Raw genomic sequence first — 13,779 nt, 5'->3', positions numbered from 1 at the left:
ATGGTTTACCGTGACGAAATCATCCAGGAAGAAAATGGAATAAGCTTTTCCAACGAGCACGATTTTCCAAACGTTTCCACTGAAGACGTTGTGTCCAAAAAGGTTTGTTTCAAAAAGGTACACACATTTGTGTGTATTTGTTTCTCGACTGGAATTATTATTTTTTATTTTTCCATAGCACAATGAAGATGTTGAGCCCATCTCAAACGAATTGCCGATCGAAAAGGAACTGTTCGAAGATCCTGATTTTCCGGCAAATACTTCCTCTTTGTATCGGAGTAAGGGTGATAGTGGCAAAGAAGAGCTAGAATGGAAAAGGCCGAAGGAAATTATGGCCAACCCGAAGTTTGTCGTAGATGGGTTTTCCCGTTTCGATGTTCGGCAGGGAGGTCTAGGCGACTGTTGGTTTTTAGCCTCGTGCGCCAGTCTTGCCACTGTTCCAGAGCTGTTTGTGAAAGTTGTTCCCAAGGACAATGTGGAGTTTGATGCCGACGACTACGAGGGGAAGTATTATTTTCGCTTTTGGCAGTATGGCAAATGGGTAACAATTGTAGTTGACGATCGTTTGCCTGTAGACGGAGATGACGAATTGCAGTATGGACAAACTTCCACGGAAAACGAGTTTTGGTTTGCTCTGCTGGAAAAAGCGTATGCTAAGCTCCACGGTTCGTACGAAGCGTTGGTAGGCGGGTTTGGAGAAGATGGAATGGTCGATCTTACTGGTGGGTTGAAAAACTATTACAAACTAAAAAAGATAACTCCAAAGAAGTTATTCACCATGGTTGAACGATCCCTACAACAGAAGTGTTTGATAACAACTGGTACCAGAAAACTACCAGAATTGGAGAAAGTTAATATTTCCGGCGGACACGAGTATACCGTCACGAAGATTGTAAAGTCGATCCAACACGATGTGGAGCTTATTTGTATTCGTAACCCTTGGGGTAAAAAGGAATGGAACGGAGACTGGAGTGACAAATCCGATAATTGGAAAATAGTGAGTGACGAGAAGATTAGAAAGCTCAACGTAGTGAAAGAAGACGGCGAGTTTTGGATGGATATCAAGGACTTTGTCGAATATTTTGATGACATTTCGATATGTTATCAGTCACCTAACGGCTTTGCTGAATCGCGGAGCAAGGAAAAATCATCCTGGACAACGGTCTGCCAGCATGGCAAGTGGATTCGTGACCGCACGGCTGGTGGCTCGGATGAGGAAACTTTCTACATGAATCCTCAATATCTTATTACCCTGGAAAATCACATGTCCAATGAGGTTCGCAATAAAAACTCAATCAAATCCGGGAAGCGCTTTAACACAATTGTAGGTTTAATGCAAAAGAACAGTCGTGCTTTGGGTAGAGATGATCTTTCCATTGCACTCGCCATCTTCCCGGTGCCAGAAGATATGGATCTAACGCAGCGCCCACTGCCAAAAAGTTTCTTTGATAACAACAAAGCCATCAACAATACTTCTTCTGTTGCGGATCGCGAAAGGATTTTCAACAAGTCGCTGTCAGCTGGCAAGTACGTTTTAGTGCCGTATACTCGGGAAGCACAGCAGGAGGTCGAATTTTTCATCCGAGTTATTTCAGAGGGTGCAATTACGCTGACATGTATGAATCAGATAGATGAAGCATAAATGACAAATCTTTAACTGCTTCAAGGTTTTCAAAATATCTTACAATGTATTATGAGCAGTTTCTCCTCATCATTAGTAAAGAATTATTGCAACCGACCGATTTATAACAATTACATGTGCAACTAAACTAGAGGTGCCGAATCATACAATGTAACTGTGCGAAATATATATGTTATCGTTGAATGAAACACAAACGTTGTTTTATTTAACACTAGAATCCAAACAACGTCATTTGGACCGCAACGCGATTTTAGATTTTAATATCTTGAAAACGGCTCAATATTAAAAAAAAAAACTAGACTTTTCTTAAAATTCAAAGCTGTTCTGTTCGACTAGTTCCGAGAACCAACTTGACTATCTCTAAAATGCTTTTTAACGGTCATTTTGAACCGCTCTTTAGCTATTTTTGAAGATGTTTCAAATCCGTAAACGGATGTATAATGTAGGTCCTGTAAAAATGCAGTGTGCGCTTAAAAACTAGTATGTTAAGTAACATTAAAAACATAAAATCATATTTTTGTGATATCAAATGACGCCATAAATTGGGCTCAATGATCGAAAATAGCGCCAATTCCTATAGCAACGTATCCCACATAACGCTTCGAAATGCTCGCGTACGGAATAACGGATCAAAGGACAAGACTGAAACAACCTATGAAAAATTTTAAAATCCACATCTACAAAGTCAATTTGTGGCGCAATTCGTTACATTGGCGGATTTACACTCAAAGGGGCCTCAAGCGTTAAAATGGACAGGAACGCTACGCAATACCGTAAAACAATATTTGAATTTTCGTCTGGTTTATATGCTTCTCAATCAAATCAATCTTAAATTTTACTTTTGCACTACAATATAGATTATTATTATTTTTGATTTTGATTTTATCAATGTTGTCTAACAACTCTTACTCAATTAATCAACTTTAAAATTATATAACTTTACTTCACCCATCCTATTGGATTATATAACTTTACTTCACCCATCCGGATCAAATATTCGTTCAAAAACGTACCTCGTTTTAGTTGGGAAAACAATTATTATTTTAATTTAAATATTTTTTTTTTTGGTATGCAGATCTTTCAAATGTATGGCTACATCTAACAGGATATGTCAAAATAGCATTGCTCGATATCAGTTAGATGAAACTGTTTATGTTTTTCAACGCAATATGTTAGTCTTATGCTTGACATATTCCAAAACCTTGTTGTTTTGATGCAAATACATGCTTGATTAAAATTAATTAACGATAAAACGTTTTTCTTCTGTTACTCTTCATTTCTGATTATATACCGGACCATGCTTACATTATTTCGTTTTGGTTCTTAGCATTTCATATCAATTTGTTTATAGGATACAGTAAAATTACCCATTATTGAAAAACTGACCCCATTCCAATTGATTACCTATAGACCACCAAAGAAGATTGACTAGAATATTTGTTTTAGTAAAAATCTTACAAACTTGGCCCTTGAGGTTCGGAGCCCCCGCGGCCGCTCAGCCCACGCACCGTCCCTGGTGGCAAAATCAAATGCAAATGCAAATGCTTTCTCGTTCTGTTGGTATCAACTGTCAATAGGACAGAACGAGAAAGCATGATGATTTTGCCACCGGGGGTTAAATCCGCCACTGGCCGCCACATTAAATCACCCACTGGCCACCGGAAGAACGGGTGCCAACATGTTAGGAATTTCCACTTTTTCGACTACGTCAGGACTACACTGCTTGCTCCTGTTTAGTGTTAGGTCGTGTGGTACTGTGCTACACAACACACGCACAGCACAGAAAAGTGTGGCACCACACACGACACAGAAAAACAATTGTGGTACAGTACAGTAAAGTTGCATTCCGTTAAATCAATAAATTGTACGAATCGTTGTTTGGTTCCTTGGTATATCAATTCCATAGCTATGAACCATAGTATAGGAATAAAGTGTATGAACCAGTCTTTGGTTCTTTGAACATGTCTTTCGAATTTTGAACATCGTTATCACATAATTAGTGTTTTGTGTTTTGATTCAGATTCAAGAATCTTATTGAATCTTTGAAAAGAATCAATGAATCTGAATCTTCAGGCTAGAGGTTCATGAATCTTCGAAGATTCTTAAAGATTAATGAATTTCCTAGATTCGTCTTTCTTGAATGATTGAATCTTTGAGATTCATGAAACCCGGCTGGCGGTGCACAAGCAAATTCCGTGCCTAGAACAGTCTCACACACAAACGCTAGTCAAAACCCGTCCCCTCTAATTTGCTTGCTCCTTTTTCCAATTCTTGCCAAACCGGGTATAAATCTTGAAGATTTATAAATCTCACGAATCGGATTCTAGATTCGATTCGTGAATTGAATCACTCTTTGCAGAAGACTCATATGAATTAATCTCATCGAAAGATTCATAAAGTAGAACACTACACATAATCATAGCTATTCATTAGAACACAGAAGAAGGACGGCACAGTGCATATTTCTACACAAGTCCTTATCAGGAACTATAGACGCCCCGTTCATTTTAAGCAAAATCAACCTTCTAGCTCCAAGTAGACAGTTACGACCCAGACAATTTTTACGAGTAGAATACAGATCCACAGTACATAGCACTAGTGACCCTTTAACACAAATGATGGAGGCGTATAATTCTATAAGTAATCTAGTTGATATGAATATGACGGTTAACCAGGTTAGAAATTGTTTAAGACAGCTTGTTTGACGATCCCTAGGTTTACTTTTCTACGTTTTATCTATACTTATGTTTTGTTATGAAGGCAATCTATGCCAGATAACGCGAACCAATATATAAATATAAATATAGCCTTATTTTGTGTATAAAAAAAATGGAACCAAACGAAAATCATGGATTAAATGCCTGCGACTGAAGCGCGAAAGGAAACTTTTTCGGTCTTAAGTTTTCACCCCGGGATCTTCTTATGCTCGAAGCCCCCGTGGCCCCGCCTTTGCTCGAGATACTCACCGATGGAGCCTGCTGGGAAACGTCATACGTTCCGTCATCATGCTGATCAGGCGTGACCAGCAGTCGGTTACTCCTCCATCCACCATGGAGTCAGTTGAAATGGCAACCCTTCCCTCGGCCTTTCAAAATTGAGCAATTGTGATTTCAAACATGTTATATGCTTAACGACTTTATATCTTTATTTGGGCCACTGCCAAAAACTGCTCGTCCAAGTTTTCTTCATAGCTTACATATATAATTAAAAGGTTTGTAGGTCATTTAGACCACATTTCAATCAAGAGTAAACGAGACCTTACCATTTCCCATTCAAGAAGCTTAGTATGAAAAATGTTTAAGGTCATCTAAAATTTTGCATTTGTAAGGCAATGAAACTGCGTATGTTCTAGTCATTATTCAATGTCGAAGATTAAGGTCTGAGAAGGTGTGCAAATCCTTCATTATGCACGTAGTCATTTGTAAAAGTCTTAACACAAGTTTAGTATTGGTAACCCCGGTTCGTCCAGTACAGTTGGTCTTCAGTTTAAGCCCGTGGCATCAGGTTTTAAATAAAAAGGCACTCGGGTCGGTTTCAATTTGTCAGTAGCCGCTCAGGTTCTGCAAGTGTTCGTTTACATCTAACTAACTTTTGAAGCAACCAGTACAACCGTTTCGCCTCAAAATGGTTTATCGTGATGAAAACATCCAGGAAGAAAACGGATTAAGCATTTCCAACGAGCACAATTTTCCAAACGTTTCCACTGAAGACGTTGTGTCCAAAAAGGTTTGTTTCAAAAAGGTGCACACATTTGAGTGTTTTTGTTTTGGACTTGAATTATTATTTTTTATTTTTTCATAGCACAATAAAGATGTGGAGCCCATCCCAGAGGAATTGCCGATCGAAAAGGAACTGTTCGAAGATCCTGATTTTCCTGCAAATAGTTTCTCTCTGTATCGGAGGATGGATAAAAGTGGCGGGAAAGTGATAGAATGGAAACGGCCGAAGGAAATTATGGACAATCCGAAGTTCTTCGTTGATGGGTTTTCCCGTTTCGATGTTCGGCAGGGATATCTAGGCGACTGTTGGTTTTTAGCCTCTTGCGCCAGTCTTGCCAATGTTCCAGAGCTGTTTGTGAAAGTTGTTCCGAAGGAGAATGTGGAGTTTGATGCCGACAACTACGAGGGAAAGTATCATTTTCGCTTTTGGCGGTATGGCGAGTGGGTAACAATTGTAGTTGACGATCGTTTGCCTGTAGACGGAGATGACGAATTGAAGTATGGGCAAACTTCCACGGAATACGAGTTTTGGTTTCCTCTGCTGGAAAAAGCGTATGCTAAGCTCCACGGTTCGTACGAAGCATTGGGAGGCGGGTTTGGAGAAGATGGAATGGTCGATCTTACTGGTGGGTTGAAAAAATGCTACATCCTCGAAGAGATAAATCCAAAGGAGTTATTCACCATGGTTGAACGATCCCTACAACAGAAGTGTTTGATTACTGCTGGTACCCACGAACGACCAGAATTGAAGAAAGTTAATATTTTCGGCGGACACGAGTATACCGTCACGAAGATTAAGCCGATCCAGGACGATGTGAAATTTATTTGTATTCGTAACCCTTGGGGTGAAGGTGAGTGGAACGGACCGTGGAGTGACAAATCCACCACGTGGAAAGTAGTGAGTGACGAAAAGATTGCAAAGCTCAACGTAGTGAAAGAAGACGGCGAGTTTTGGATGGAGATAAAGCACTTTGTCAAATATTTTGTTGACATTTCGATCTGTTATCAGTCGCCTAACGACTTTGCTGAATCGCAGAACCAGGAAGAATCATTCTGGACAACGGTCTGTCAAGATGGCAAGTGGATTCGTGACCGCACGGCTGGTGGCTCGGATGAGGAAACTTTCTACATGAATCCTCAATATCTTATTACCCTGGAAAATCACATGTCCAACGACGTTCACATGTCCAACGAGGTTGAAAAGTCAAGCAACTCCGAGAAGAGCTTTAACACGATTATAGGTTTAATGCAAAAGTACGGTCGCGCTTTGGGTAGAGATGATCTTTCCATTGCACTCGCCATCTTCTCGGTACCAAAAGGTATGGATCTCACGCAGCGACCACTGCCGAAAAGTTTCTTTGACAACAGCGAAGCCATCAACGATACTTCTTTTGTTACGAGGCGCGAAATTATCTTCAACAAGTCGCTGTCAGCTGGCAAGTACGTTTTAGTGCCTTATACCTGGAAACCACAGCAGGAGGCCGACTTTTTCGTACGAGTTATTTCAGAAGGTGATATCACGCTGACATGTATGAATCAGATAGATGAAGCTTATATCACAACTGACTAACTGCTTCGGGATTTTCAAAATATCTTACAATTCATTATGAGCAGCTTCTCTTTATCATTGGTATAGAATTATTGAAATCAACTTTTTGACAACTTTTTGAATCACGAGGAGGACGCGATTTATAACAATTATACGAGCAACTAGAATTGAGTAACCATGCGAAATATATATTTTATCGTTGAATGGAACACAAACCTTGTTTTATTTAAATTATAGAAATCTTCACACTGGCCATATATTCTCTTCTTCTCCTTGTACAGTGACCGGCAGGAAAAAGTGCCCACTTCGAATTTTGTTGATTTTCGCTCAATATTTTTTTCTCAATCCATTTAAATATACTGCAAGTATTTTTCGTATATTGATTTACATATTTCATATAAGATCCACTAATGAGTAAGCGAAAACAAACATATTTTGATTTTGAGAAAAAAATAATAAAAAAAGTATCTAAAAAAACCGTGACAAGAAAAAGTGCCCACTTCAGTTATTTATTATTATACATAAAAATAAGAAATAATAAATGCATTTTGATATTTTATGTGTTCTCTTTTAGCTTTTAGAACATGCTGAAGGCGCTTTGGCATGCTTTTTACTAGGATTTTTAGTTTTTGGGGATTTTATTCTTCTCAAGCGCGCATTAGAGCTTCAAAATTGTCGTTTTTATTCGATACATCAGTGTTGTCCACCCTGGCATCGAGAACTGCCCACAAATTCTTAATCTCCGGGCTCTGAGGAGGCCATTCCAACAGTTTTGTCCGACAAGACGGGAAGAAAGACTTCGTCTTCTTGGCAGTATGTCGAACTTGGCCCCGCCGGGCTGCGTGGAACTTGCCCCCGCCGGGAGAACGAACTTCTCTTCAAGGCCCGTCAGGATCAGTGAAATCTCCAGATTTTGTTGCAGGATGTTTATGTTTATGTTGTAATCTGCAGTTTTAACACCGTTAATGTTCCCAAGGCTCCCCACTCTACTGGACGAAAAATAACACCAGACCACCATATTGCCTCCTTCATGGCAAACTGTGCCCTGGATGTGGCGAACCTGCAGCATTGCCTTCTCCGATCTGCGCTGTATACGTTCATGCCATCTTCGATTAAAAAGTTCAAATTTTGATTGGTTAGACCACAGAACCGTTTACCAGGACTCTAGAGGCATAGCAGCATGTTCCTCAGCGAGCTTAAGACGCTTGGCCTTATTGGTCATGCTCATATAAAGAAGCCTCCTAGCAAGTCTGCTCTGTAACCCGTATGCAACAAGCCGACGATGGATAGTTCTTTCGAAAACTGATGAGTGAAGTGTTTCCATGACCTCTCTGACAGTTACTTTTGTATGTTTTTGATCTCACGAATGATCTTAGTGTCCATGCGTGCATCTGTTTTGCACATGTCTCCCCTACCAGGGCGATCCGCCTACGTTTAAAATTTCATTGTGATTTTTCCTACCGCTGCCTTGTGGATTTCGTGCTTTGAATGAATTACTTCAATGTAAATGACTGTCATAAAACATATTTTATGCAAGGTAATTTCTTGTAACACTCAAATTAATGAGATACCAAAACCTGATATTAACAAATTGTATATATACAACCAAATATGAATTAAACACGTGATCATACATGTATAAATATCAGAAATGGTGCTAACAAACCTAAAAAATATTAAAACGCAATAAATTGGTTAGCCCTCAATGGAAAAGTTTATGCAAAGCTCTAATTTAAAAAGTGGGCACTTTTTCTTGTCACTGTTTTTTTAGATTCTTTTTATTATTATTTTTTTCTCAAAATCAAAATATGTTTGTTTTCGCTTACTCATTAGTGGATTTTATGTGAAATATGTAAATCAATATACGAAAAATACTTGCAGTATATTTAAATGGATTGAGAAAAAATATTGAGCGAAAATCAACAAAATTCGAAGTGGGCACTTTTTCCTGCCGGTCACTGTATATGTGAACGGTTTCGACAGGGTTACCGAAAAATGCGTGTTACAACTATTCCATGGTCATCGCATTTCGCGGTATTTGTTGGTTATATACTTAATCAATCCAATATGTATTCCTTCAACATTTAGCAACAGACTACTATATTTCTTCTCGGTACTTTCCTTTTCTACCTAACTTGAAGTCTGCTAGATTACTGCTTAGATGTTTGAAGATGTAATAGATAATTCAACAGTTTTGACACCTCAATGCGGAGCTATACCCGTTTTAATGCATCGAGGTATGGAATTTCAAATGAAAAAAAAATGCCTCTTAAACATTTTTCAATGAACAATGATACATGTTTATACATTATCATAAGACTTGCGTACGTGTGCGGATGTACGCGTGTTTCTCCTTCCGGAGCTACAGTCTGATATTTCACATATTATTTGACGGTTTACACAATATTCTAATGAGATCTTCATGTAGATCTGCATAGAACAACAGCTTAGATATTGTTTTATGCGCATAATTGCTTCACGCCCGTCAATTAGTTATATTTTTATCCTAGTTCTAAAGTTATGCTTCGACTCTCTCCAACAAAACTCCATTTGAAACACATCCAGAAAGCACCGGTCGAAATCCAGTTTTGGACATAGCTTTCTGTTCTATTATATTTAGTTATTTTGAGAGGTCTAATTGAATGAATACTTTTATGACATTTAAAATGATTGAAATTGCATCGATTCTCACGTGCTGTATAAAACATGCTGTATAACTTTCGATGTATACTCCTTGACATATCTCGCTGTCATTGGATTGCAGTAGTGGTCAGCGATGCATACAGACGCTGGTAGATGGTTATTTTGATTAGTATCGTGAACCGAGCCTAAATTTAGGTTCATATTGATGACTGCCCCGAAATTGCCACGAATAATGATTGTTCTACGTAAAAATCTACGGAAAGTTAAAAACAACCTTTGGTTTGTGCAACACGAATAAAGTTTTCATGCATTTTTATGTTCTGTTTTTGTGTTAAGCAGTGTAGAGATCTCTCTCGTTTATGTTGTTTATGTTAGTAAAACTGAGTTTGAAATGTAAAATTCAGATGATTTTTTTTAAACAGGAATCAACAACATATACAGTGCCTAAACTTAATGTGTAAAAAGTTTCAGAAGTGGCGGTTCAGTATTGGTCGACTTTTTAGCGTACACAAAATTTCATACAAAAAAAAAAGCTAAAATATATTATAAATTTCGATATAATACATATAGATCGATCTTAGGTAATCTGTTTCGGTCTTAAGTTTTTACTTAATAAGGGGGCTTCTTATGCTCGGAGCCCCCGCGGCCCCTACTTTGGTTGTTATTGGACAGTATCGATATTAATGGTTCGAAAAGTGACGTTTTATACCTAACTGGACTAAGAACACCTTACCCAAATGTAACAAGTGTAACGATTTTTGTATATTTCATTATGTTGGCAACTACCAAAAGCTGCACCTCCAAGATTTCTTCACATTCAAGGGGAAACGAGACTTTGCATTCATTTTTTGAAAATTTATCGAAACATAACCTAAGTGAAGAAATGTTTTGATTTTCCGATCTAATGTATTGGTTTGCTTAAAAAATCACAAACGGCAAAATTTACATATTGCTCATTGACTGATACTCTACGATGAAGCGTAGAATAAACCATGCTTAAGGTGACACTTGCGTAAGAGCAAAGATGTGTAGTTTGAAAACCTTGTTGTTTTTAACCTCCTAGATAGGTCATACCTACGGAAATTCTGTGCGTAGCACGTGTAACCGGTCACAACGTGTACGGTCATCTCAGAATCACGGTTGAACAACTTTCTTAGGGTAACGAGTTGAAGGCATTGAACAGTTGAATGCATTTGAATACTAGAATTGGCATATCAATTACTTATGTGTAAGAAGTTGAAACTATAAACCTACTCTACTGTATCTAGTTACTACTCAATATCGAAGATTAAGATCTGAGAAGGTGGACAAGATCCTTCATTAAACATGTAGTCATTTGTTATAGTTTTGATATAAGTTTAGTATTAGTAACCGAACAGGCCTAGTAGAGTTGCTCTTCAGTTAAGGTTTTAAATAAAAAGGCTCTCGCATCGGGCACAATTTGTCAGTAGCCACTTAGGTTCTGCAAGTGTTCGTTTACATCTAACTAACTTTTGAAGCTTCCAGTACGACCGCCTCAAAATGGTTTACCGTGACGAAAACATTCAAGAAGAAACTGAACTAAGCTTTTCCAACGAGACCGATTTTCCAAGCGTTTCTTCCATCAAAGGCGATGTGTTCAAAAGGGTTTGTTTGAAAAAGATGCACAGATTTGAGTGTTTATGTTTTTGACTGGAACTATTTTCTTTACTTTCTTTTCCATAGCGCAATGAAGATGTTGAGCCCATTACAGAGAAATCGCCGATCGAAAAGAAGCTGTTCGAAGATCCTGATTTTCCGGCAAATAGTTCCACTCTGTATCGGAGGAAGGGTAAAAGTGGCAAGAAAGAGCTAGAATGGAAAAGGCCGAAGGAAATTATGGCCAATCCGAAGTTTGTCGTAGATGGGTTTTCTCGTTTCGATGTTCGGCAGGGAGCTCTAGGTGACTGTTGGTTTTTAGCCTCGTGCGCTAGTCTTGCCAATATTTCAGAGCTGTTTGGGCAAGTTGTTCCGAAGGAGAATGTGGAGTTTGATGTCGACGACTACGAGGGGAAGTTTCATTTTCGCTTTTGGCGGTATGGCAAGTGGGTAACAATTGTAGTTGATGATCGTTTGCCTGTCAACGGAAAAGGCAAATTGAAGTACGGGAGAACTTCCACGGAAGACGAGTTTTGGTTTCCTCTGCTGGAAAAAGCGTATGCTAAGCTTCACGGTTCATACGAAGCGTTGGTAGGCGGGTTTGGAGGAGATGCGATGGTCGATCTTACTGGTGGGTTGAAAAAATACTACACTCTCAAAAAGATAAATCCAAAGGAGTTATTCACCATGGTTCAACGATCCCTACAACAGAATTGTTTGATTGCTGCTGGTACCAAAAAACAACCAGGAATGGAGAAAGTTAAAATTTTCGGCGGACACGAGTATACCGTCACGAAGATTAAGCCGATCCAGAACGATGTGAAACTTATTTGTATTCGTAATCCTTGGGGTGTAGGTGAGTGGAACGGACCGTGGAGTGACAAATCCACCACGTGGAAAATAGTGAGTGACGAAAAGATTGCAAAGCTCAACGTAGTGAAAGAAGACGGCGAGTTTTGGATGGATGTAACGCACTTTATCGAATATTTTGAAGGAATTTCGATATGTTATCAGTCGCCTGATGACTTTGCTGCATTACAGAACAAGAAAAAATCATCCTGGACAACGGTCTACCAAGATGGCAAGTGGATTCGTGACCGCACGGCTGGTGGCTCGGATAAGAAAACTTTCTACAGCAACCCTCAATATCTTATTACCCTGGAAAATCACATGTCCAACGAGGTTCACAATGAAAACTCAAGCAAATCCGGGAAGCGCTTTAACACAATTGTAGGTTTAATGCAAAAGCATAGTCGCGCTTTGGGCAGAAAAAAATATTCCATTACACTCGCCATCTTCCCGGTGCCAGAAAGTATCGATCTAACGCAGTGCCCATTGCCAAAAAGATTCTTTGATAACAACAAAGCCATCAACAATGCTTACCTTCTTGCGAATCGCGAAATTATCTTCAACAAGTCGCTGTCAGCTGGCAAGTACGTTTTAGTGCCGTATACCCGGGAAGCACAGCAGGAGGCCGAATTTTTTATCCGAGTTATTTCAGAAGGTGATATCACGCTGACATGTATGAATCAGATAGATGAAGCTTAAATTAAAACTGATTAACTGCTTCGATCTTTTCAAAATATCTTACAATCCTTATCATTGGTATAGAACTATTGCAACCAACTTTTTGACAACTTTTTGAATCACGAGGAGGACGCGATTTTTAACAATTATACTTCCATTTAGACTTGAGTATTCGTGCGAAATATATATTTTATCGTTGAATGGAACACAAACCTTGTTTTATTTAAATTATAGAAATCTTCACACTGGCCCCGACATATCTTCGTCTTCTCCTCATATATGTGAACAGCTTCGTCGGGGTTACCGAAAAATGCGTGTGACAACTATTCCATGGTAATTGCATTTCGGGGTATTTGTTGGTTATATAATTATTCAATCAAATTTGTATTCCTTCAACTTTTAGCGACAGACTGCTATATTCCTTCTCTGGACCTGCCTTTTATACCTGAATAGCAGTCTGCTAGATTGCTACAGATTATAAAATACTCCTCAATTACAACCGCAACATTACATTTTTATGTTTATTTAGGATCACGATCACGACCGTACCGAGAGTTTACATGTAAGTTCTAAGACTAGCGAGATTTACGGGCGCGTCCCGTTGGTACCGCGATAGCAGTTATCGACGCGAGAGTAGGGTGTCCTTCGCGCTGTCCTAAACTAAAAGTATTGGAAGTACGATCTTCCTCGTACTTGATCTGAATTCCTTCTAGCGCGCAAGTTTTCCTAAAGGTTCCCTATCATAAAACATAAAAAAATATGTTTCTGGCACGAATTTTCTGTGCCTGGCGATCTCGTCGCACTTTAAAGGGGGTATTCGACCTACATTCTTTCAAATTTTATTTTCTTCCATAATTCGGTCAAGTGAAACCCTAAAAATGAGCGAAACATATCGTCCGTTCTTAACAATAGTGTCATGCAATGTTGTTGCCTACGTGCCCACGGCACTGCTCCTGCGTACTTCAATACATATCCTGAAGTCGATCTATGTGTTTTTGAATCGCCAGCCCAGTCAGCATCTGAGTATCCAAAGAGCCCTTTTGTCTCGTTACCATACTCCAATCGATCATCTTTGGTCATCT

At 39.0% G+C, this 13,779-nt stretch overlaps 3 protein-coding genes across 3 annotated transcripts; all 3 read left to right on the top strand.

The window, feature by feature from the left end:
* LOC131294095 (calpain-A-like) lies at positions 1-1,642 on the top strand. The gene is made up of 2 exons (XM_058322142.1): positions 1-102; positions 179-1,642. Exons 1-2 carry the CDS (start codon positions 1-3, stop codon positions 1,640-1,642), a joined length of 1,566 nt encoding a protein of 521 aa, XP_058178125.1.
* Positions 1,643-5,266: 3,624 nt separating this feature from the next.
* Positions 5,267-6,931, top strand: LOC131294094 (calpain-A-like). Its single transcript, XM_058322141.1, has 2 exons — positions 5,267-5,368; positions 5,444-6,931. The coding sequence occupies exons 1-2, from the start codon at positions 5,267-5,269 to the stop codon at positions 6,929-6,931; spliced, it is 1,590 nt and encodes a 529-aa protein (XP_058178124.1).
* A 4,143-nt stretch (positions 6,932-11,074) lies between these two features.
* LOC131294093 (calpain-A-like) lies at positions 11,075-12,718 on the top strand. Its single transcript, XM_058322140.1, has 2 exons — positions 11,075-11,179; positions 11,258-12,718. Exons 1-2 carry the CDS (start codon positions 11,075-11,077, stop codon positions 12,716-12,718), a joined length of 1,566 nt encoding a protein of 521 aa, XP_058178123.1.
* The last annotated feature ends 1,061 nt before the right edge of the window (positions 12,719-13,779 follow it).

The sequence above is a fragment of the Anopheles ziemanni genome, chromosome 2 (assembly GCF_943734765.1).
Source record: "Anopheles ziemanni chromosome 2, idAnoZiCoDA_A2_x.2, whole genome shotgun sequence".
NCBI lineage: Eukaryota > Metazoa > Arthropoda > Insecta > Diptera > Culicidae > Anopheles > Anopheles ziemanni.
The sequence above is the reverse complement of the archived record's forward strand: the minus strand, read 5'-3'. Positions and strand labels throughout refer to the sequence as shown.

Bases quoted from the DNA above. Each gene is read 5' to 3' on its own strand.
- LOC131294095 (XM_058322142.1), top strand. From the start codon at position 1: ATGGTTTACCGTGACGAAATCATCCAGGAAGAAAATGGAATAAGCTTT. The intron at 103-178 runs GTTTGTTTCAAA...ATTTTTCCATAG, and splicing joins AAGACGTTGTGTCCAAAAAG to CACAATGAAGATGTTGAGCC.
- LOC131294094 (XM_058322141.1), top strand. From the start codon at position 5,267: ATGGTTTATCGTGATGAAAACATCCAGGAAGAAAACGGATTAAGCATT. The intron at 5,369-5,443 runs GTTTGTTTCAAA...ATTTTTTCATAG, and splicing joins AAGACGTTGTGTCCAAAAAG to CACAATAAAGATGTGGAGCC.
- LOC131294093 (XM_058322140.1), top strand. From the start codon at position 11,075: ATGGTTTACCGTGACGAAAACATTCAAGAAGAAACTGAACTAAGCTTT. The intron at 11,180-11,257 runs GTTTGTTTGAAA...TCTTTTCCATAG, and splicing joins AAGGCGATGTGTTCAAAAGG to CGCAATGAAGATGTTGAGCC.